Consider the following 23852-nt stretch of genomic DNA (forward strand, 5'->3'; position numbering starts at 1 on the left):
GCCTTTGAACGGGGTCTGCCAGGCGCACCGGTTTGTGTCTAGAACTACACCGCTGCTGGGTTTTTCAAGCTCAACAGTTGTTTCTAATGTTTGGTATAGTCAGTGTATATTTCCACACTATGAGGTTAGAATAATACTGTGAAAATGTGAAAATGATGATAATGCCCTTTTAGTGTAAGAGCTGTTTGAAAAGACAGCCTGCCATTTCAGTCTGTTTTGGCCTGCCTAAGGGGTATCCTACATACCTGGTTTGAGGAGTTAGCGAGGTAACTTTGGTCAACTCTGAGTTCAACTCGGGATAACCAGTCATACGAAAGTGGCGCTCACCTTTTAGTCAGCTAAATTTCTATGGCAATGAATCCTTCAGAACTAACCTGCTCCGGGGCAGGCTAACTCACAGCTAACTCCCCTTACCCTAAATGAAATGACTGAGCCGCGAGTTGAGGACCAATGAAATCAGATTCCCTCCCTCTTGCAAAGATTGCGTCATCATCCCCTTCATTTGAGGAAGACGGCTGATTCAAAATGTTATTCATCAAATGTTTTTTTGTGTGTTAGAAAACAGTAAAATACCTATCACATTATTTAGTAATGACAGAATGCATTTGAAATGTAAAACTTTTGTATGACTTAATAACATTATTTTATCGATAGGAGTGGGATGAAAGTTGCTCATGTATTGATAAGCACATCAAAGATGGCATTAACTCTAAGTAATAAAATAAAGATTGCACTTCTGAAAGCCTATTTCACACCACAGCCTGCTGAATTTGCATTTTCCTTCATTTTGATTTTGGCACAAGTGAAAATGTGGCACTGACTTGCCCATGGGTTGACGGTTTCAACAATGTCTCAATGAAGAGTTCGGTGTTTGAACAGCGACATGCACGCGCACAGCTACAAGCCTCCCAGAGTTAGCGGCAGACGGACAAGCAATATCCACCATTGTAGTACGTACTGTAGTTCGGATGAATCCTGAGCTGGAATGTGATGCTAACTGAAGCTGGTTAGATTTAGAAAATGTTTGCTTCGCAGGATACCCCTCTGGTGACATCTCCAGGCGGTAAATTAGTTAATCGACCAATAAGAAAGAGAGTTCCAAACCTCTCTGCCAATAACAGCTGGTTTTTATTTTACAATCCTAGCAAAATTCTTGCTTGAGAAATTGCTCTTTGCTGAGAAGCTATTTTTGTGTCTTTTTGACCATTTTAGTTGAAAACAATCACAGTAAGTTAATTAATTGTTACCCAGAAATGATTTGATATTGAGATGAAAACGGCTGCATTGGGCCTTTAATCTTACTGTATTTTTGCCATATAGGCTACTTTCAGTTCTTGTGCTCAACCATAATCAACTGTGACATTTCGGGATCAAGTTACAATAATCTGTGGTCACAGGAAGCCACTAAAGACATCCCTCTGAGTCAAGTTTTATTTCCCAACCTCAGAGCATGCTACCGATTGTGTGCAGTGAGTCTCCCAAACCAGACACGGCTCCTTTCATTCCCTTTTCTCCGATTCCAATTCAGGGAAAAACTCTGGATAGGAATGTGAGTTTTGGGTCTGGCTTCACCTGCACTATCCCTGAATTTTGTGCTTATCTTGGAACCCAGCAGACAGAACAATATAGGCCTCGGTAGAAAAACTCTGTCAACAACATACGACAGGGAGGTATGAAATACATTTTCAGTAATTCTTCTCTTTAACCAGATGAAAAGCAGGTCATTTTACAGAGTGATATGCAGTGTGCTATAGTCTGACAGGTGGGACTCACGTGTCATGTGGAAGATGCCATCGCAGGCACTGATATGGGACAGGAAGGCGTTGCCCAGACCCTGGCCAGCGTGAGCTCCCTTCACCAGTCCTGCTATGTCTACCACGTTCAGGAAGGCCGGCACCTTGCTGCAGAACAGGCAGTGGAGTTAAGGCAGTGGAAAGGAAACAGGGGTTATATAAGTCAGCTAATGACTAAAGTCTAATATAATAAAATACAGAGACAAGCCCACAGCTTGTGAATCAGTCTTTCTTACGTTTTTGGATATGGGTCAACACTACCAGGGTAGATTCTTGGTGGTCAAACAGTTTCTAAGATTTCTATGAAAAATACACAACATACATAAAAATAATGTTTTTTTCCCCCCTCTCTCTGGCTACTGGGTATTAGCTATCTGTCAGAGTAAGTGGTATCCCTTGAGCCTCGGCTCTATGAGCCTTCCCACTCAATGTGGATAAATGAGAATAAAACCCAGCAGAACCCTGTACACTAAGACTGGTTCTACACCTCGCAATTATACTTCTACTACAACAACAGAGGTAGTGGTGCCATGCCTTGATTTCATCATCAGGCACCTAATACTCTGGAATGTATGGTTTGAGACACAAGAGCTATGACTAAAGGGTGATGGTGTGTGTGTCATACTGCTCATGGAAACGTCGTAGCAGAGTCATAATGAAACGTTTCACATTGCTCAGTGCTGAACATGTTATATTGCACTACCGTCAACCCCGGAGACAGAGAGATATTGGTTCAGTGCTGTGATTTATGACTTTCTCACATTAAACCAATAGGCTGGTCTAACCTCGCTCATAATGACATATGATAGCCAGCTACTGACACATAAATGCTATGGCCTCTTACTTAAAAATAAAATAAAAATAAATAACGTGAAAAACTGCAGTTATCATATGTATGGTAAAGGACTGGCAACTCAATGTCAACAACATTTCTGTATTTTCTCATGTCGCTGTAGTGTATACTTGCTGTGGCCTATACATATTTGGCAGAGATCCCAAGTCTGAAGTGTGAATAATACGTGAACAGTGAGACCCCATACCTGACAGGCTTGTGGAATTGGCACAGGAAATCGTAGCGTTCATCTGGAATGGGCACTCGGCTTTCATTTGGGTCAATGGTGCAGAAGGGGAAATTCTCAGCTGCAGCTTGACTCTTTGTCAGTACGTTGAAAAAGGTTGACTTCCTAGAAATAAAAACAGCACAGAGGTCAACGCATCCCAGAAACTGTTGGTGGATCCTGATGGGTTGAGAGTATGATGTTGGTTTATTCAAAGACCTCAGCAAAGCCTGCAAGGCAGAAAGACCATTTCATTCTCCACTACGACAAAGAAGTCAATCTAATATATTGAACATTTGATCTTCAGAATCATAAATGGCCTGATTGTGAAACACTAAGCCCAATTACAAGGTCAGATAATCCCATAATAGATCAATTGTGCTTGGAATCCAGGGGACAATTACGTTCCTGACAGATCTGAGCTGTTGAACGGGTACAGCCAAACATAGCCCCATGTCGTGCTCACTGAGCGATTTCTGTTCCACAGCACAAGCACCTCAAGAGTGCTTCAGGTTGCACTGACTACTCAATGAATGCAAGTGTAATAACGACAAGGCAGTTAAATATAATCCTGGACGTTTCTATCTTTATCCCCTCACCTGGTGCGCTCCACATTTTAAGGATTGGTTGGTTTAGACTCCAAAACCGACAGGACAGGAATTGCCCGGATATTGCTGTGATACAGCATGGATTCATCTTATAATCACAGGATTGTTCCGTTATCATATATTCCAAGGATGTTTTAGATCACCTTCAGAAATACACAATCTGCTTTAGATTTACATTTGTTATTCTGCCTACAGTGGTGGACAAAAAACCATGTCACTTCAATCAGCTCTCATGTCGCTATTCATCAGCCCGTCACAGTGCATGAGGCCAGGTCAACAGCAGTGGGGGCTAGGCAGGGTGGGGAGCAGGGTGAGGACAGTGATCCTGTTGAAGCCACATGCCTGCTATTATTTCATACGGGAGAAATGATCTCCAAAGAACACTCGTGCTACCATCCTGATCCCTGTACAGTGTAAATGACAGGAAATAGCAGAAGACCATAGTGTGAGAGCTGTTGCTGCTTGGTAGGCTTTCGGATTATACACCATGGTATCGTTTGTTGTATGTCTTTATCGGAGTTGGATCTTATACTTCCCATGTATCAATCCAAAGCATTTTGTGTCTGTTTGTTCTAATATTTTACGTTTAAGAGTGAGTCAATATTCTGAATTATTGAATGACATTAGGCAAATGAAATTACTGGTGTGGGGTTTGCGACCTTTAGGTTCACGTGTACAGTGAAATGCATGCACTCCATGACCTGTGTCCACTAGTCTAGTGAAAGCCTAATGGCATGTGGCCTGTAATGAACTAGTCAATGAATGACCAGAATACCTTTACACTGGCTCATGGGAGCCATATGAATACATTTAATACTGTACTTAAAAATGCATAGGCCATGTTGTTAAGCAGTCAAATGTATATTTCCAGTTTATATGTAACGACTATAGACATACCCTACATTGGGCAATCCGACGATTCCTATTTTCAAAGAAGTCCCAAACCGTCCAATCAGTGGTGGTGGCTGCTGTCCATCACCTCCCTTCTGCTAATAAAAACAATGTGTCAATGTCCATAGCGAGTCAGACCTCGTGGCGTTATGTAAATCGAGGCTACACATTCAGCTTTGGCCTGAGCTACTATAGTATACACAAAACACACCTTCTTGGGAGCCATGTCCTTTTCTTCAGTTTTCACTGCCTACTAAATCTACTCACAACTTAGAGTGAAAAAAAAACATATATTGCTGGTAATGTAAGCTCTGGAGAAGAAGCTAATAGCGGTCTAGCTAACAGCAAGTTCAGTCGACCTCACTCACACTGGCTAACGCCTCACCCTTAAACTAGGACATGCGTCTGGCTGAAATGAAAGATGACACTGGTAGCTGACCCATGTTTCTAAATTTAGCAGACACTTGTTAATGTTAGGCCTACTGTACTTGTGAGCTGAGCCAAGGTTCACCACAGAACATAGACAACACATGTACAAGCCAATATCGGCAACTGTAGGAGTTATTACAGGAGCCTATCCAAGTGTCAGGCATGTAACCAAAATGACAGTCCCTCACGCACAATATGACAGTGGCAGGGAGTGCTGGTTAGTCTGCACCTCTTATCAGGGAGGGTTAAATCAGTGCAAGTAAGCAGCTGTGGGACTATAGTGCCTTTAACAAGGCGAACAGGGGCAGAGCGGCCATCTGGCATTTTGGGCAAATACCAGATGTGCTAGTCCATTTTGTGGGGACCTCAAGGAACAAAAATGGGCTGGTGTGTTTGACATTTCAGGGCCGATTTCTGGTTCCATTACGCCCCTGAAGGTGAATCTTCTAGGCTACTCCTTGCAACAGACTGGTTTGTCGCTCTGGTTTATCTCCCTCCCCAATAAAATTATATTTCATACTGAACAGGAATATGATTCTATATCTTCCTGTTATGCACCATTATATAGTGAATACAAGTCTTCCCGCATTTGTTTTTGACTCCCTTGACAACCAGAATAATTACAAACATCGGATGCAAAATGTAAAAGGTGTCCAACAATGCTTACTGTGCGAGAGCCGGGCAGACATGGCTGAGAAACAGGTTGAATACTGTACATTGACAATTAATGGAAAACAGCATGGCATGCAAGTCTTTGCACACGCAAAAATAGACTCACGTCGATGATCTCGTGCGTTAGTCTACAAATCGTATAAAAAGAGACGTGTTATAGATTTGACAATATACAAAAAACGCGAGTTTATGATAAAATATTGTTTTCTATCTTAGAGGCTACCAATCACCATGACCCAAACAAGCATTTAGGCTAGGCCGAGTTGATTTAACGTTTCTGTCGGATTTAGTAGACTATCATACACCTGTTTTCACATAATGACATCAATTAACATATACAACTACTTAGAATTGAAGCATGGCATCATTGCCCCTAAATTGTTTCCCCTCTTGGACAGAAACAGGTGTAGGCCTGTGGACCTCCGCCACTCTCGACCATGAGATTACACCGATTAGTTAATTGTCCACAAATAAACTTTCCTCAAAACCAAAGCAAATGAATCACTGCAGGGACCAACCAGAAAACTTGGTCTAATCCAGCACCCTGAGTCGTTTAACATGCAGGAAACGAGCCTCTAATAATCTAGATTTGAAGCAAGTCAAAAGCCTTTTGTATCAAGAGTTTAAATGAATAGGTTTGTATTAATCATTTATCTTTTGTCGTTGAACGCCTTGATGGATGCACCGTCACTTAGCCTCACCACAATAGATGCACAGCGTTTTGTTCTACCAAATAAATCATTCTCATTGTTTAAGGTACATTGATCAATCTAATGACTTGTAATAGGCTCCTAATTGCCACAGAAAAGTGCTCTCGGGTGGAGTCCTGCATGCGAGATTCAACTCCAAATTCCCACTTGAATGACACTGTTCAAATATTTTTAATGACAAGATTTCGTCAAGGATGTTGGCATTGGGTAGGCCTACTACCAACTATTACGCAGGCTATCACATTGTTATTATGGTAGGCCTACATGATGAAATTCAATTTACAATGGCATTCAAAAAGACTAAAAAGTCAACACAATTGAAAATGAGTATTGGCAATCATATGTGAACCAACACCTGTAATTTTGAAAGATAATCTAATCCTAATTGTTTTCGTGTTCTTTTGTTACTAAAGTTTTTGTTCGTTATACATTTCCTTACTTGTTTTATTTCCAGAAGTGTTTCAATAATCAGTTAGATGTTGAATAATGTGGGGATAAACACTCCATCGAGGGCCTTATCTTCGCCTTGTTCATTGATAAATCCTTTATCTTTATTTTCGAACCAATAAATATAAATAAAACACGAAGAGACAGATAATACCAGAATACCATTATACATAGCAAAATAAAAAATAATAAAATAAACAATGAATGACACGGTCCTCATTTTAACCAAAGGTGCATTACACTCCAAAACATTTAGAACTCTACTTTAAAAATAAAAAAATAAAAAAAATAAAAATAATAATAATTACACGCGCACACACTCACGCTGTTCGAGACACTTTGGCATTGCAATCACATTTGTTAATGCATAATCGACATTGAATAGTGCTAATAGCACACCACTAAAATTGCAATGATTGCAAAAATGAAGCACTTTTCTCGGCTCCGTTCGTTGGATTTGATGAAATTGTTTTATATTCGCCGCTCAAAAGGTGGGGATTTAAAGCAGAGGAAGCCTTTGAACAAATTGCGCTTGGTTGACTGGCAGCATTCAAGCTCAATAATGGTGCATTATTCGCTCGTTTTGAATACTGTAATACACAGCTTTTGGCGAAGCCATTCTATGGAAAATTGCTTTACCTTTTTAAGGGATGAAGAGTCACACCAAAGCAGGCCATTGTTACATTATGTCATTACCCAAATGTTTTAACAAGCTGTGAAACACGTTTACATATATTACATTGTGATCTTTATAAATTCCAGAGGAAGAAAAAAATATATAGTAATTTGGCGAAAGAAAAAGTTAATGTTGATGCGCTCCACATGTTTTTTCAATGGTTCAAATTGTATCTCCAAACGTTATAATTCAGTTGGCCTAAATCTTTAGTGTGGAATGCTCTATGGTTTCATTGTGCCATATTAAATCAGCCTGCATCGTTGAATGAAATGCATTCGCCAGGCTGACATGAGGGAAACAACATCTCGTGATTATTATGACTGCAATATTTTTCAAATATTTTTAGTTTCCAGGCTGTAGCACTTAGAACACCAACCACTCATCGAGTTAATTGTCACTTTTTAATTAACCGAAAAGCCCCACTGTACAGCCTCAACACACGCGCGTAAATTGGCACAGACAGGCAGGGGGACGGGCGCGAGCGCACTCCACGCACACACGCGCACACACACGGATTAAAAACAAGTCCCCAATAGCCTCTTAAACGCACACATGGCAACACCGCTTGAGCCTATGGAAACTTTTAAGATAATTCACCTGTTGTATGACATACCTTGTATTGTAAGCGTCTTCACTTTAGTCAGCCATTGTTTATTGATAATGGGTCCGTTTATTGCACTTCTGGCCCCCTGGTGAGTACATGGGAACTTCTGCTTAACTTCATGGTACGGTGTAAGCATGCACATGCCCTGCGTCTATGAAGACGTTTCCATTCCTGAAAGTGCATGAAATCCTCAGTTTAAAAAAAAAAATATGAAGGCACCGTAATTCGTACATATATATATTTTTTAAATAATCACCAATCCCCTCATGTTATGACATGAAACATAAAACAATTTGGGACTCCACGAGGGATAAAAGCAGAGGCAGCTATACATCAGAACATTATATTTTACAATTATGTCTATATAGGCCTAGAGAAACAAAGAACCTGCAGTTGAAAAAAATAACAATTGGTCAGAAAGCTTTCTGAAATGCAACAGAAACAAAATACCTCTAAATAAATCATATCAAATTCTTACCTCTTGCAGAGAACTAGCTTAAACCAAAATGATCTCGATTCTACAATATAGAGCACATTGAGCCTTGATGGGAGAATACATAACATGTATAAAAATACCAAATCGTACCTTGCTTGACAGTCAAATCCGCACAAGAGTTATTGATTGGCATGAAGCTTTAGCGTTTCTGTCCTTGGTCGAATCTCTCATTGGCTGACGTCGTCCTCTTGCCAAGAATCCAGCGCTTAGATTGGCTGCTTGCTCTTGCCAGCTGTACTTCAAAGAACGCGCTCTCTACAACTAGGTAGTGTAGGAGCTCCGAGCCAAGAGAGAAATCGTGTGACTACGGAAAAGCAAAGTGTCTGAGTCGAATTGGAAAAGTACACTATTGCAGAATTGTGACCAATTCAACATAGCAAAGACCCTGGATATGGCTACGTCTATACTTGGGGTAAGCCGACAAAAAAATATATTGGTTTTCATGTGTGAAATAGGCTTTATACTTTCACACTTACTAAATTGTATGCGCTACTTTTCGGTCATTGTTCTCTTATCGTTGAGCTTTGTTGTTACTGTAGGTATTGAAAGTGCTTGTGTAGATGTTGTAATTTTCCTCAATCAAAATCATTTTTGTTTTTGCCAACTTTCATAATAGGCTACCCACATGCGCAAACTTTCGAGACCTGCAGTAAACTCTCTACTGAGTGACATTACTGTATTTCCTCCATGATTGTGTCTGTTTATTAGGTTCAGTGGATATTTAGTTCACATTTCGATACATCCTTTATGAATTAACATTTTCACTAAATGTATGTTTGAATCCAATGCGGTAAATAATTGTGTAGCCTATGCACTAATTGCTATCCAAACAAGCACAACAACCGAACGGTTGGACGACCACATAGGCAGACGCAAATTATACTTCTAGCAAATGCATGCATCTTATTTACAGAAAGAAAATGGTAAATGTTGCTTGCAATGTTCTAAAGTACAGTGATTTATCTCTCTGCAGGAAGAACCACGATTTGGAACTACACCTCTAGCTATGCTGGCTGCTACTTGTAACAAAATTGGCAATACCAGTCCCCTTACCACTCTACCTGATTCCAGTGCTTTTTCAAAAGGCGGATTTCATCCTTGGAAAAGATCCTCCTCTAGTTGCAACTTGGGATCCAGTCTCCCTGGATTCACTGTAGCAACAAGCCGCGGATCGACCGGACTAACATCAACTACTGGCACAGGCAACAGCGCGTTCTGCTTAGCCTCCACCTCCCCGACCACATCTGCGTTTTCCACAGAGTACAGCAGTCTCTTTTCCAACTCAGCAAGCATTTCGTCTCAAGAGTCTGGGCAATCAGCCTTCATATCCAAAGTCCACACATCAGCAGAAACCTTGTACCCGAGGGTAGGGATGGCACATCCGTATGAGTCGTGGTACAAGTCTGGTTTCCATTCAACCATCTCGGGCGATGTTACTAATGGGGCGTCCGCGTGGTGGGACGTTCATACCAACCCTGGCTCATGGCTCGAGGTCCAAAACCCTGCAAGCTCGCTGCAGACCTCCCTGCATTCCGGGACCCCCCAAGCCATACACTCTCAGCTCAGTGGCTATAACCCTGACTTCTCCACTTTGACACACTCGGCATTCAGCTCAACCGGTATAAGTCCCACGGCATCGCATCTTCTATCAACCAGCCAACACCTGTTAACACAAGAGGGATTCAAAACAGTCATTCCAACATACACGGACGCCTCTGCCGCCAACGCTATGATTTCAGGTTCCAGTTCTGGTTCCTCAAGGTCATCCAGGAGGTACTCTGGCAGAGCCACGTGCGACTGTCCGAACTGTCAGGAGGCTGAGCGGCTGGGGCCTGCGGGGGCCAGCCTCCGGAGGAAAGGACTTCACAGCTGTCACATTCCAGGCTGCGGTAAGGTGTATGGCAAAACCTCTCACCTTAAAGCCCATTTGAGATGGCATACTGGCGAGCGGCCATTTGTCTGCAATTGGCTTTTTTGTGGCAAAAGATTTACAAGATCAGATGAACTTCAGAGACACCTCCGTACCCACACCGGCGAGAAAAGGTTTGCTTGCCCAGTATGCAACAAGCGCTTTATGAGGAGCGACCATTTGAGCAAGCACATTAAAACCCACACTGCCGGTGGTGGTGAAGGCAAAAAGGGAAGCGACAGTGACACCGACACCAGTAACCTGGAGACCCCCAGGTCCGAGTCCCCAGAACTCATTTTAGACGGGGTAAACCCCAGAATCAAGGATCCATCTCCTCATGACGAGCACTGAATGGCTGTTATTTGAATGACCTTGAAACTAACTTTATAAAGCAAATGACCAGTAGGTTATCAAAACTGGTACATGTATTAAAACGGGTCTGGGTTTGAGAGATAGTATTGGAGGAAAATACGATTTTACGCAAAGCATTTGAAAACAAAAAATAATTCAAACTTAACACCATATTGATTATGTTTAACTCGTTATTCACCATCAAACGAAAAGCAGAATTATTCTATATTATGTGAAAATGACATAACTATAAAGCTGTCAACTTAAAAATGAACCGCGGGGTACTTTTTACGATCAGTGCTTAAAAGGGGCGAGCTAACCCAAATGAACTTGGTTGGCCCATGTGAGTCGCCATCATATTGTACATATTGACAACAAACAATGTGTTATTTTCATGTAAATGTGAATTATGATTGTTTTATTCGTGTTTGGGATCCTGAAATTCAGGGAGTTTACTTTCAACGCACTTTGTGGATATGTATGTACACAGCTTTTTAAATTCAGTTAACCATTTCATTTCTTTGCTAAAAAAATATATAAATGTTTACTTGTATAAAGTCACACGTATAAGACTTTCATTTTGTCATAATTAAAACGATCTAAAATCTGAGGCAGCAGTCGTGTGATGGGAATGTTTCACTGTATTGGGTCCCATACTTGTTTTCATTATGCGAAATGAAAATAAATTATGAACCAAGGTATTTTATGTGATGGTAGAAATGGTAAAAATGAACGATTGCCAAACCTAAAATGTAGATAGGCAAGAGTGTTCCTTTACATAAAATCAATCATACATTGCTGATATAGGCAATCGCACATTGACGTGCATTCTCTCTGAGGAATAAATCAATAGTTAATGCCCCGGAAAAGACATTTCATGCCCAAATGAAAATCTTGTTAAATGGTATTAATTATGACTTGGAGCACATCGCAACCCCATGTGTCTTGTATTTGCGATTAGGGATTCGTGTCTTATCAAATATCTAATTAATCTCCGAGACATCATTTGTTCAGCTTTACTTTATCTGGGGGCTTCCAGGGGGTTTTGATGACAAAAGCCCCCTGAATATTTATTTTAATTGTCCAAATTAACTGCTTTAATTTGCATGTCAAACGGAAAGATGGCAGTCCAAGAATAAGGATAAAGCATCTCTAAGCTTTCCTTGAAACTCTACACTTGATTTGATGTTATGGGAACTGTTTCTAAACTTTTGAAAAGGAAAAGGGGTAAAAAGCCATATGCAAATGATGAAATTGAAATGCTCTTGTCGCGGCGCAGTCAAATGGTTCCTGCATGTTATTTGAATATCAGTGGCCCCGTATTGAAAGGGTTCAAGGATGCTCTCTGACTTCTTTGTGCTTACCCAGTGCAGCGTCCGATCTCAAAGAAAAACCCGGGGAATAATTACAGCGTGAGCCCAGGCCTGGGAATATGTTAGGGACAGGCATCTCATCTAGATAACCTCTTTCTGAAGAGGAAGTTCAATTGACCAGAAGGCAATAGAGAAATTATTTTCATTTCCTTTTGTGTGGCTGGCTTTGAGATCACGAAAATAACGATAAAAAAAATCAAATGTAAATTTATCTATAACCACGAATTCGAGTTTAAAAATAAACAGCTTAGGAAAGACAACGTATTATAGCCTATATTTGTCATTTAATATAAATGTGAACTTTTAAATGAGGTCTACAGGCAAAATAAAACAGGACTATTCAATAGGCTAATATTATATAACCGAACATTCATGATCAATTAATACAGCCTTCAGTTAAGTGTATGTTTATTTTAAAAAATTAAATGGTGGTTTATTTGCAGTGATTTTATGTTCTTTTTTTTTTCTTCAGAAAAAATGGTTGTTATTTTGCTGCATAGACACACTAAGTAAATTACAGTTTTCTTGTGGGCAAATATATTTTCATTACACTTGAGTGAATTTGAAATTCGATCCATTTTCATAACAACGGAAATAAGTATTAATCTGTAATTCATGAGCATAGTTTGCTATTTTATGGCTACAAAAGGGCGTTAAATTCAACACGAGTTTCGGTGCGTTAAAATGCTTCGGGAAGAGAGACGCTTGGGGTTGCGGACAGTAAAGTGCTGCCATTTATCGCTTTGTTACTTTTCCATGAAAATGCCCTCTCGCTGAGCATTAGGCAGAAGTCATCTTTGTTTTCAAGCCACAATAAAAGAGAGGTCAAAGAGAACCAGTGCGACTTTACGGGACACGGGAAAACATCTCACTGCTCAAGGCCTCGGGCGACTCTCCTCTTGTCTCCAGGATTTTTTTTTTTTTCATCGCTCACTATGGAAGGTCACAAAAAATACTTGTATTGTGATAATGATAAAATAACAATGAATCAAACTAATTGGCATAGGTCTACAGTTTTTAGGTGCACACCTCGGGGCATCATTGCAAAAGGTTACATGGTCTGTCTATACAGAACATACACATTTGAAGCGACTGAAATAAAATAAAACATGTAAGAAATTCATTTTCCTGATCAGGAATTCTTAACAAATCATATCGACGCAGGAGTTGTTATTTCTTTGCCATAAAATATGTCTCCAAAACAAATAGGAACTCGACTCTGTTTTGTACATCATTTTTATTTGACCTTTATTTAACCAGGCAAGTCGGTTAAGAACAAATTCTTATTTTCAATGACGGCCTAGGAACAGTGGGTAGAACGACAGATTTGTACCTTGTCAGCTCGGGGGTTTGAACTTGCAACCTTGCGGTTACTAGTCCAACGCTCTAACCATAGGCTACCCTGCCGCCCCATCATTATGATAATGTCATGCAAGTAATGCAACAAGTAATCTCTAAAGGACGATAGGCGCGCAATGTTGCGTAAATCATGCACTGGGTTTTGCACAAAGACGAAAGTTTCATGCATTGATCTCGAGTCAGAATTAAGTATTCAGTATTAAATATTTGAAACAAACTTGACGTCTCCACACTAATCACTTACGCAGGCCTAATCTTATGCATCGCATAATGAACAATCATAGATTGATTGTCATTAGTCAACCATGCTCCCGTTTAGGCCACTTCCAGAAGACCACTTTGAAACAAGCCTACATAATTAAGCTAGACTTGTAACACATGTAATGAAGAACGGTCACAACCATGTGAACACAGTTCACTATTTTTAAAATTCGAGTTGCAATAATATTTTTTATTAGAATTCTGAAGAGGGTTTTCTGGACTAAAGTGACAACCATCAATAATAGTGCATGCAAGACAAGCATTTGTTCAATAATCTGACAAATGCTAAATATTTCTGTGGTTGAAGTTATTTTAGGTCTACTCTGCCCTCTAGTGGATGAAAATAAGAACTATTTGAGGAGCAGGGGTGTAATCACTAGTCCTAACAGTAGCAAAATGGAACATTTTGAACAGTTTCTATTGGTCAAATTCAGGTAGGCCCCTCCCGGTTTCATTCAGTTTGCTTCTGCTCAACATTTTGCAACAGAATCGGCATAATGAATACGCCCCTGCACTCATTTGACCGTAGCAGCCAACTAGCATGCAACACCAAAACATGGTGTTACTAAAACTTTGGTTTATATGTGTTTGTTTAATAAGTGGGCCCACCAAGAAAAATGTACATATTAACAATAGCATCGTAAAATCGTCAAAACGTGTCAAAAATGTTTACATCAGCAAAATAAAATGGTATCACTGGCCCAATTTGTAAGATTGTCTACTCTCACAGTTCAGTGCTTTCTCTCAGCTCTCCCCCTGGCTCTTTTCTCATTCTCCCTCCCTCTGCTCATGCTCCTCCCTTTGCCTCCCCCTCTCTCCCTCTCTCCCTCCCTCCATCTAGGATCCTACTCCTCCCTTTGCGGCTGCTTTATTCTTTGCTCCATCTCTGCTCCTACTTCTATCCATCTCTCTTCTACTGTTTGCCTCATCTCTACTGTGAACCTTGTCTTTATATCTCTCTCCTTCTGCTTCCGTCTGGGCCAGGCTGGGAGCTGCTGCTGGTTCTCTGCCCATCCCTGCTGTCGCGTCTCATCTCTACTGTTTCTTTCTCCTCTCTGGTATCATCTTTGTGCTGTTTCTGTCTGGAGGTTGGGCCTGGTCTTACTCTAGACTTATCCATCACTCTCAGTGTTGTCATCACGACAGGAGTCCTTTCTCTTGCCTTTCTTCTTTCTCTTCAGACTCTTAGTCACCGCTGCTACTTTCACTGAAGCTGTCAGTCTGAGTCACTGCTTCTACTTTCACTGGAGCTGTCAGTCAGTCACAGCTGCTACTTTCACTGGAGCTGTCAGTCAGCCACTGCTTCTACTTTCACTGGAGCTGTCAGTCAGTCACAGCTGCTACTTTCACTGGAGCTGTCAGTCAGTCACCTCTGCTACTTTCACTGAAGCTGTCAGTCTGAGTCACTGCTGCTACTTTCACTGGAGCTGTCAGTCAGCCACTGCTTCTACTTTCACTGGAGCTGTCAGTCAGTCACTGCTACTACTTTCACTGGAGCTGTCAGTCAGCCACTGCTTCTACTTTCACTGGAGCTGTCAGTCAGTCACTGCTACTACTTTCACTGGAGCTGTCAGTCAGTCACTGCTACTACTTTCACTGGAGCTGTCAGTCAGTCACTGCTACTACTTTCACTGGAGCTTTTATTCCTTCACTCTTCTTTTGTAGACCCTCAAGTTTCCTTTAAAATGAAAACAATGTCATATTAGTAGATAATGTTTATTTTTTTTGCAATAATCATCTTTTGTCTTATTTTACAATAAGCATATTCTATTCAAAACAACTAAACGTATGAATGTGGTCAACGACTTCAGGAATTCAACCTCAGGATCCTCCTCTTCTTCATTGACAACATACTCCTACAGCATAAAAACAATTCGTAATAAATCAAACAATGAACATTTTAAAAAAGCATGCATCAAACGCTAACAAAACATGAATCAGTCAGTCACTGCTACTACTTTCACTGGAGCTGTCAGTCAGTCACTGCTACTACTTTCACTGGAGCTGTCAGTCAGTCACTGCTACTACTTTCACTGGAGCTGTCAGTCAGTCACTGCTACTACTTTCACTGGAGCTGTCACTACTATCACGGTCCTTCACTCTTCTTTTGTAGACCCTCAAGTTTCCTTTAAAATGAAAACAATGTCATATTAGTAGATAATGTTTATTTTTTTTTGCAATAATCATCTTTTGTCTTATTTTACAATAAGCATATTCTATTCAAAACAACTAAACGTATGAATGGTGGTGCTCTCCTACCTGAGGAGCTTCTCTTTCTGTTTAGTGGTCAACGACTTCAGGAATTCAACCTCAGGATCCTCCTCTTCTTCATTGACAACATACTCCTACAGCATAAAAACAATTCGTAATAAATCAAACAATGAACATTTTAAAAAGCATGCATCAAACGCTAACAAAACATGAATAAAGACGTTAGAGAATAAAATATGAAGAAAAAACACAAATGGTTGCATTCATATGGCCCTATTTGTGACACACGATGCAGTTCACATTGCGCACAGGAGAATCACAGGTCATTAGACTGGACTTAAATCCATTCATTCCATCACTTATAACACCTTCCATACAACCCAATTGCGACGACGACAAGCAAAGCACATATACTACACCTGCCATAATGTAAATAAACACATCGAAGTGAAGCAAGTAAGAGCAGAATAACCTCTGTTGATTTCTGTTTGAGGGGAGATTATTGTGGGGGGGGGTTAAACTATATACTGCTACATCTGGTGTTGCAACACTCCTATAATTTTAACAGTTAGTCTCATCACATCTGCCCAATTGACTAAACTTGCAGCGACTGGAAGAGCTCTGTGGTTTACTCTGATAATTGGCCATTTTGCAGCAATCACATTTAGACTGGGGATCTGCCATGGATATTGTTGTCTTTTTCTTCATGCAGGGAAGAAGAACAGAAGATTACCTGCGATGGATCACAAACAGAAGAATTTCTTCCAAGGACACATTTCTTCAGGGCAAACCCACTGTTTCGCATCTCTGCCATTAACTCGGAGGGGTGCATCGACGGACCTGTTAACACAAATCACAGCCTCAAAGTCCCATTGACGCCTGTCCACATCCGCCACTGCTTCCGCAGTGGGGAATTCAGGGCCGGCTTTGTTAACAGAAAGGGACACCAAATCAACTCACTCATCTTCAGGCTGAGCAAATCATATAATATCATTCTCCCAAAGCAGTGGTTAGGGGAATCAGAATACACAATAAATGCATTTTTCTCCCAGCACAGGAGGGGCTCCATTATCGCCCTCCACCATCAACTCCATGCGCAGGACTCTCCCTCTGTAAACATTACTTTACTACTTCACTTCCTGATTGTAGGAGTCAGAACCAGCTCCACTCTGGAAGTTCTACAGGACACCAGGAGTGATGGCAACTACTGCTACAAGTATAGAGTTACCACAAATATCCAATGTAATACTGAATGCCCATTCTATTGGGACACATTATTATTGCAATTTGTCTGCATCATAAGTTCTTTGTTCAAATGCTTTCAAAGTCAGTGCAAAAATAAAAAGGAGGATTTTATTGTTGAGAATGAAAATATGAAGAAAAAAACCTTGATAACATTTAGTTTAAAATAAACCATTAGCTACATCTGTGAACTATTATTTGGAATTACCAGTCAACTCTTTTCCTCTATTCATCCAGGTAGGTCAGATTGTTATTGGTACCTGCTTTCTCTGTGGGCGCAGCGCTGGCATTGATCCCCTACAGGCCAAAGAGAGGGTACACTGTCTGCATTCATATGGCCCTATTTGTGACACACGATGCAGTTCACATTGCGCACAGGAGAATCACAGGTCATTAGACTGGACTTAAATCCATTCATTCCATCACTTATAACACCTTCCATACAACCCAATTGCGACGACGACAAGCAAAGCACATATACTACACCTGCCATAATGTAAATAAACACATCGTTATCCCGAGTTAGATATCATCCTTTGACTTTAGCACCACCAAGTGTCAAATGCCAACACATTTATTTTGTTAATAGGACAATATTTAGCCTAGCAATCACATGTAACAGTAGATTGTCATAAATAGGTATGTCATAAGTTAATTCAACACAAATGGGAAAACTGCACAATATTAATTTACCCAAAAGTTTACGAGCCATGACATCCTTGGCATACCTAAAAAGATGAAAGTATCCCCAAAAGCAAAGGTAACCTCTAATAGTAGGCTTCAAGTCATCTGAATATTTATGTTGATCAACACAATTAGTTACTTACTTCCCTCGAGGGGACGTCTTTTGCCACTCAAACTTGTATTCTGATTCTCCTTCCTGTAAAATAATATCAAAATGTAACATTTTGAACAATAATAAGCTAACACATGGCCTTCAGTCTACAACATTTACCAAACTAGCGACGCTTGCTTTGAGAAACAAGTATGCATCTGGGAACAAGAGAGGGACACATCCACCTCCTTGCTCTCCCCTTCGCAGTAGACTGCAGAGTGTGGGTGGAAGGTGTGCAGTCATATGGTTTGATTTGTATTATTTAGTATGGTAAAGATGCAGAACCAAGATGGATGTAGTTACCTTTGTCTGCCCCAGGTGGAGCTTCATACATGAGGTTGAGACCATTCTTCACACGATCATCTCCCACCAACAGCCTATGAGAATGGTTTTAACAACACAAATGCCAGACAATGGCTTGTATCTGTTATATGATACATTAAAGCTGTGATTTTACACAAGACAAAATATATAGTTGAAGCACGGGACATGCGTTCGCGTTCGGATGAGGCAGTGTAGCAATCCTAGTTAATTATATTTAAGCAATAAGGCCCGAAGGGGTATGGTATATGGCCAATATACCACGGCTGAGGGCTGTTCTTATGCAACACGCAAAGCGGAGTACCTGGACACAGCCCTTAGCCAATACTGGCCATATACCACAAACCCCGGAGGTGCCTTATTGCTATTATAAAACTGTTTACCAACATAATTAGAGCAGTAAAAGTGTTTTGTCATACCCGTCTGATATACCACGGCTGTCAAGCAATCAGCATTCAGGGCTCAAACCAACCAGTCTATAATATACATTATTATACCCAACAAGTGGGTTAACCCAGTTTAAATGGCGCGATGCGTTGGGTGTTTGCCTTTTACTCCTGCGACCCGAGTTTGCCTCCGTTCGCTACAATATCTTTCAGTGGGGAAATAATGAGAGACGAAATAAAAAGTATTGGAGATATGGATATGGAGATAAAATGTATCTGGAACATCTGCAATCAACTGTTAGCTAGCTAAACTAGCTACCATAGATGACTTACTAGTGAGGAAGGCTGGGCTAGAACAACTATTTAGCCACCCACCTTTTTATATATTTGACTTCGAAACAGGATGGAAAATCTTTATTGCACTTACAATTAGCAAATTACTTCCCAATGGCTGAAGAACAATTAGTTAGGGAATTCAAAGCGAAATGTTAGCCAGCTCGCGCTGACAAAAACAAAACAACGTGGTTAAAATCTTCTTCCGGATCAGCTCTGTGCGTGACCTCTGACGTACTACAAACAACACTGAAGCGTTCACAACATTCATTAATTGCGCACTTGTGAATTCTGGTAAATAACAAAATAAACTGAAAGTAAAAACGAACGGGGGGGACATGTAAAAATTATATTGTCGTCTACAATTTGTGATCCGGTACTTGGCTGCAGCGACAGGTAAACAAGCACCAAACTGAAATCAACAGATTATTTCGGATTGGAATCTGAGTTAAGCAATGTCCAGTGTATGGTCAATTGTTTGTTTGTGTGGGGCAGCGACTATGGGAAGAGAGTGCCGAGGACGAGGAGGCCCTTGGCATGGATTTTGTCAAGTGAATATCTGCCACCTGAGCTCCAAAAGTTTTTGTTGTTGTTTTGGCTCTGTACTTCAGCACTTTGGGTTTGAAATTATACAACGATAAAGGACAGACTGTCACATTTAATTTTAGGATATTTTCTTAAATATCGGGTGAACCGTTTAGAAATTACAACACTTTTTGTGCATAGTCCCCCAATTTTAGGGGATCAAAAGTATTGGGGCAAATTGACTTACATGTGTATTAAAGTAGTCAAAAGTTTAGTATTTGGTCCCATATTCATAGCACCCAAAAACTACATCAAGCTTGTGACAACACATTTGTTGGATGCATTTGCTGTTTGTTTTGGTTGTGTTTCAGTTTATATTGTTCCCAAAAGAAAGTAATGGTAAATAATGTATTGTCACTTTTATTTTAAAATAAAAATAGAATATGTTTCTGAATGATTACGAATATTCCTGAATGAATTGTGAATAATGATGAGTGAGAGAGTTACAGACGAATATCATACCCTCAGGACACGGTAACCTCTTTACCATTACAATATATTTTTATTTCACCAGGTAAGTTCTCATTTACAACTGCGACCTGGCCAAGATAAAGCAAAGCAGTGCGACACAAACAACAACAACAGAGTTACACATGAAACAATAACAGGGGATGTTAGCATTTTTCTGGTTGGGGTATGGTATTTCTGCATCGGTAACTTTCTCACTCATTATTCACGATTCATTCAGGATGATCAGTAATCATGGTTACATCCACATGAATGTAGCAGTGTTGAGAAAGATATTCCAATCTTATTTAGAATAAAAGCAACTTCAAAATGTCACAATACATTATTAACCATTCATTTCTATTGGGCACAAAATCATCTGAAACACAACCAAAAGAAACAGCAAATGCATCCAACAAATTAGTAGACACAAGCTTGATGTAGTTATTGCGTGCTATGAAATGAGACCAAATATTAACCTTTTGACTACTGTAATACATATTTAAGTGAATTTGTGAGTGTTGGAGTACAAAGCCGAAACAACAACAAAAATACTGTGCAGTGTATGTTCCTGTCTGTAGTTTGTCATTCTTCAACTAAGTATTGCTCCGGTATTTGAGAAATTGCATGGAGGACCAGTCTGGCTTTGCCTACCACAATAAGCTTCCTCATCCAAGGCAAGACTGAGGCCTGGATGATTGAGACGTCTGGGAAGTACTGGGCAGCAGAGAGAGTGGAAGGTTATTAGCTATCAGGGTTTGAGTTTGCTCAACTTGAAAACTTGCAGTCTGAGCAATAAGTTTTTTTGTTTGTTGACAATATGTTGTATCCTTTATATCTCCAATCAGTACTCAATAACAACCAAGATAGACAAGGAACACCCTGGGAGTATGCCAAGAGCCCAGGCTGGTGGGATGGGAAGGCCCCGTTTAGTTTCACCAAGACGTACTCTTTCATGACTACAGCCAGAATAGAGAACTCTGGCAGCCGTTACTGCGGAGTGCAGAACCTACTGGAGAGAAGCAAAGGTTAGTTGGTTAAATATGAAGATTATGTACGTCTTTAGGTTTCGTTGTTTGAGTCAAGCGTAGAAGAATTGAGTTTGAGGAGATCATTTGAAACAGCCTTGAATCCATATAGCTTGCGAACTATTGACAATGAATATGAGTATTTAGGACATAACACTGCTGAGACAATGATGGATATCCTAAGGGACAAGGAGAGTGGCATCAACATGGAGGGGATTTTCATGGCAACACGAAGCATGGTGTCTGTCGTACTAACAGACCCCAACCTGCCGGGGGTTGCACAGCATCACTGGAACTTCTGACCCTGAGAGGTACAGTATGGAGCTGGCCACCGCTCACACACCCTACCTAGCCATGTTATTGTACCATCTCATGTTTATGCAAATGTATGTACATTTAGGATCCTTTCTCACCCAACAGGTCGGTTTTCAAACCTTTTGTCTTTGTGAAAGACATTAAACAGTTGAAGCAGAATAGCTCTCTAGGTTATGGTCCTCATGACACTGTGAAGAAGATACCCTGCTTCCAGAGCAAGCCACATCGCAAACATCCACTGTTTGTCAAACATCAGGTGGTGGTGGTGGCTGCATCATTGATATCACCAAGGTACAAAACCTTTCCAAATCGATACAGTACATCTTAACTCTTTAAAGTTTAAGTGAATATTTGGCTTAATTTTGTATTTGTATTATTTTTAGGATAAAGGAAATAAGATCGTGCAGAATATGAGAGAGTTAGAAAAAGATGATTGCTGAGATGGAGAAACTGATAAACAACTGGTACCGAAGACCCTACTTCGGTCGGCCACCTGTTTTCTAACTCAATCCAGGAGTAAATGAGTGTTTACAGCAGTGAAGGCTCCTCTGATGAGGAAGGGGAGGACCAATCTCCCCAGTGAATGTCATAAAAATAGTGAAACATTAAGAAGAAACGATACTAAATATATTTACGTCACCAAATAATTGATTAAAACACTGTTTTGCAAAGGTCTACAGTAGTTTCAACAGCACTCAGTGGGGTAGCACCATGGTGTAGCCGGAGGATAGCTAGTTTCTGTTCTCCTTTGGGTACATTGACTTCAATAAAAAACCTAGCAGGCTCATGGTTCTCACCCCCTACCATGGATTTACACAGTAATTATGAAAACCTCTGGAGGACGTCCTCCAACCTATCAGAGCTCTTACAGCATAAACTGACATGTCACCCCATCAAAGGATCAAAGAATCAATCTAGTACCGAACACAAACTACAGATAGATAGCACTGCAGTGCATAACATCTGGTGAATAGTTGATTCAAAGAGAGAGAAAGACAATAGTTGAACAGTTTTGAACAAATTCATTTCTTAATAAATGAAGATGCAAGCAAGAGAGAGCGAGAGATAGCTACCTATATTTTGTTCTATTTTTTTCCCCACTTTCATTTACTTAGCCAGCGAATGCAGCTAGCTAGTTTAGCCTACTCAAACAGAGAGGGATGCCATGTTAGCTAGCTGGCTATGGCTATCCAACACTGAAACTTTTCCAACTCAAGGTAAGTGTAAGTGGTGTAACTGCTAAACTGCTTGCTGACAGTACACTGTATGTACTGTATGATTGTAGCGGGTCGACTAACGCATTAGTTCTAGTAGGAATGTTGACTATGACGTTAGCTAACATGGTGACTACAATATAGGCTGTGTGTAGTGGTTATGATATGAAAGTTTGTCTTTTTTTGCCTGGTCACAGACAGCTGATGTGTTGTGTACGGAAGTCCACAAGCAAGGGAAAAGGTGGGAGGTAGAGAGCGCATAGATGCGCATGGCTGCTATAACAGTGAACTGTGTTTGCATGTGATCAGGGGTGTATTTATTCCACTGACAAACGTTTCTTAAATGGAAGCAAACGGAATGGGATAAACATAACTGTATACAGTTGAAGTCAGAAGTTTACATACACTTAGGTTGGAATCATTTAAACTTGTTTTTCAACCACTCCACAAATTTCTTGTTAACAAACTATAGTTTTGGCAAGTCAGTTAGGACATCTACTTTGTGCATGACACAAGTAATTTTTTCCAACAATTGTTTACAGACAGATTATTTCACTTATAACTCACTGAATCACAATTCCAGTGGGTCAGACATTTACATACACTAAGTTGACTGTGCTTTTAAACAGCTTGGACAATTCTAGAAAATGTCATGACTTTAGAAGCTTCTGATAGGCTTATTGACATCATTTGAGTCAATCGGAGGTGTACCTGTGGATGTATTTCAAGGCCTACCTTCAAACTCAGTGCATCTTTGCGTGACATCATGGGAAAATAAAAAAATCAGCCAAGACCTCAGAAAACAAATTGTAGACCTTCACAAGTCTGGTTCATCCTTGGGAGCAATTTCCAAACGCCTGAAGGTACCACGTTCATCTGTACAAACAATAGTGCTCAAGTACAAACACCATGGGATCATGTAGCCGTCATACCGCTCAGGAAGGAGATGCGTTCTGTCTCCTAGAGATTAACGTACTTTGGTGCGAAAAGTGCAAATCAATCCCAGAACAACAGCAAAGGACCTTGTGAAGATGCTGGAGGAAACAGGTACAAAAGTATTTATATCCACAGTAAAACAAGTCCCATATCGACAACCTGAAAGGCCAATCAGCAAAGAAGAAGCCACTGCTCCAAAACCACCATAAAAAAAGCCAGACTACGGTTTGTAACTGCACATTGGGACAAAGATCGTACTGTTTGGCCATAATGACCATTTATGTTTGGAGGAAAAAGGGGGAGGCTTGCAAGTCGAAGAACACCATCCCAACAGTGGAGCACTGGGGTGGCAGCATCATGTT

At 40.5% G+C, this 23852-nt stretch overlaps 1 protein-coding gene, 2 long non-coding RNA genes and 2 pseudogenes across 11 annotated transcripts in view; 2 read left to right on the plus strand and 3 right to left on the minus strand.

Annotated features, from left to right (window-relative positions):
* Positions 1-4743, minus strand: part of LOC124043868 — a 43141-nt pseudogene extending 38398 nt beyond the window's left edge. Inside the window, exons 1-4 of the transcript XR_006840392.1 lie at positions 4562-4743; positions 4357-4448; positions 2834-2977; positions 1774-1901 (exon numbers count right to left, since the gene is read on the minus strand). The product of XR_006840392.1 is annotated as an obg-like ATPase 1 (transcript). The remainder of the gene's footprint in view (positions 1-1773; positions 1902-2833; positions 2978-4356; positions 4449-4561) is intronic.
* A 3160-nt stretch (positions 4744-7903) lies between these two features.
* On the minus strand, positions 7904-9638 carry LOC124043870. Its single transcript, XR_006840393.1, has 3 exons — positions 9446-9638; positions 8475-8688; positions 7904-8059 (listed from the first exon to the last, which is right to left on the minus strand). It is a non-coding gene; the product is annotated as an uncharacterized LOC124043870 (long non-coding RNA).
* On the plus strand, positions 8662-11526 carry LOC124043869 (transcription factor Sp9-like). Its single transcript, XM_046362960.1, has 2 exons — positions 8662-8796; positions 9358-11526. The coding sequence occupies exons 1-2, from the start codon at positions 8776-8778 to the stop codon at positions 10642-10644; spliced, it is 1308 nt and encodes a 435-aa protein (XP_046218916.1). The 5' UTR covers positions 8662-8775; the 3' UTR covers positions 10645-11526.
* Positions 11527-15580: 4054 nt separating this feature from the next.
* Positions 15581-19206, minus strand: LOC124043871. Of its 8 annotated transcripts, none has more exons than XR_006840395.1 (7): positions 19060-19205; positions 18229-18302; positions 17918-17970; positions 17299-17387; positions 16582-16688; positions 15897-15982; positions 15581-15763 (listed from the first exon to the last, which is right to left on the minus strand). It is a non-coding gene; the product is annotated as an uncharacterized LOC124043871 (long non-coding RNA). The 8 variants fall into 8 exon arrangements; XR_006840401.1 differs by having other exon boundaries at positions 18666-19193; XR_006840402.1 differs by having other exon boundaries at positions 16582-17430; positions 19060-19206.
* A 980-nt stretch (positions 19207-20186) lies between these two features.
* On the plus strand, positions 20187-22955 carry LOC124044414 (annotated as a pseudogene).
* Positions 22956-23852: the final 897 nt, after the last annotated feature.

The sequence above is a fragment of the Oncorhynchus gorbuscha genome, linkage group LG09 (assembly GCF_021184085.1).
Source record: "Oncorhynchus gorbuscha isolate QuinsamMale2020 ecotype Even-year linkage group LG09, OgorEven_v1.0, whole genome shotgun sequence".
In the NCBI taxonomy this organism is placed as follows: domain Eukaryota; kingdom Metazoa; phylum Chordata; class Actinopteri; order Salmoniformes; family Salmonidae; genus Oncorhynchus; species Oncorhynchus gorbuscha.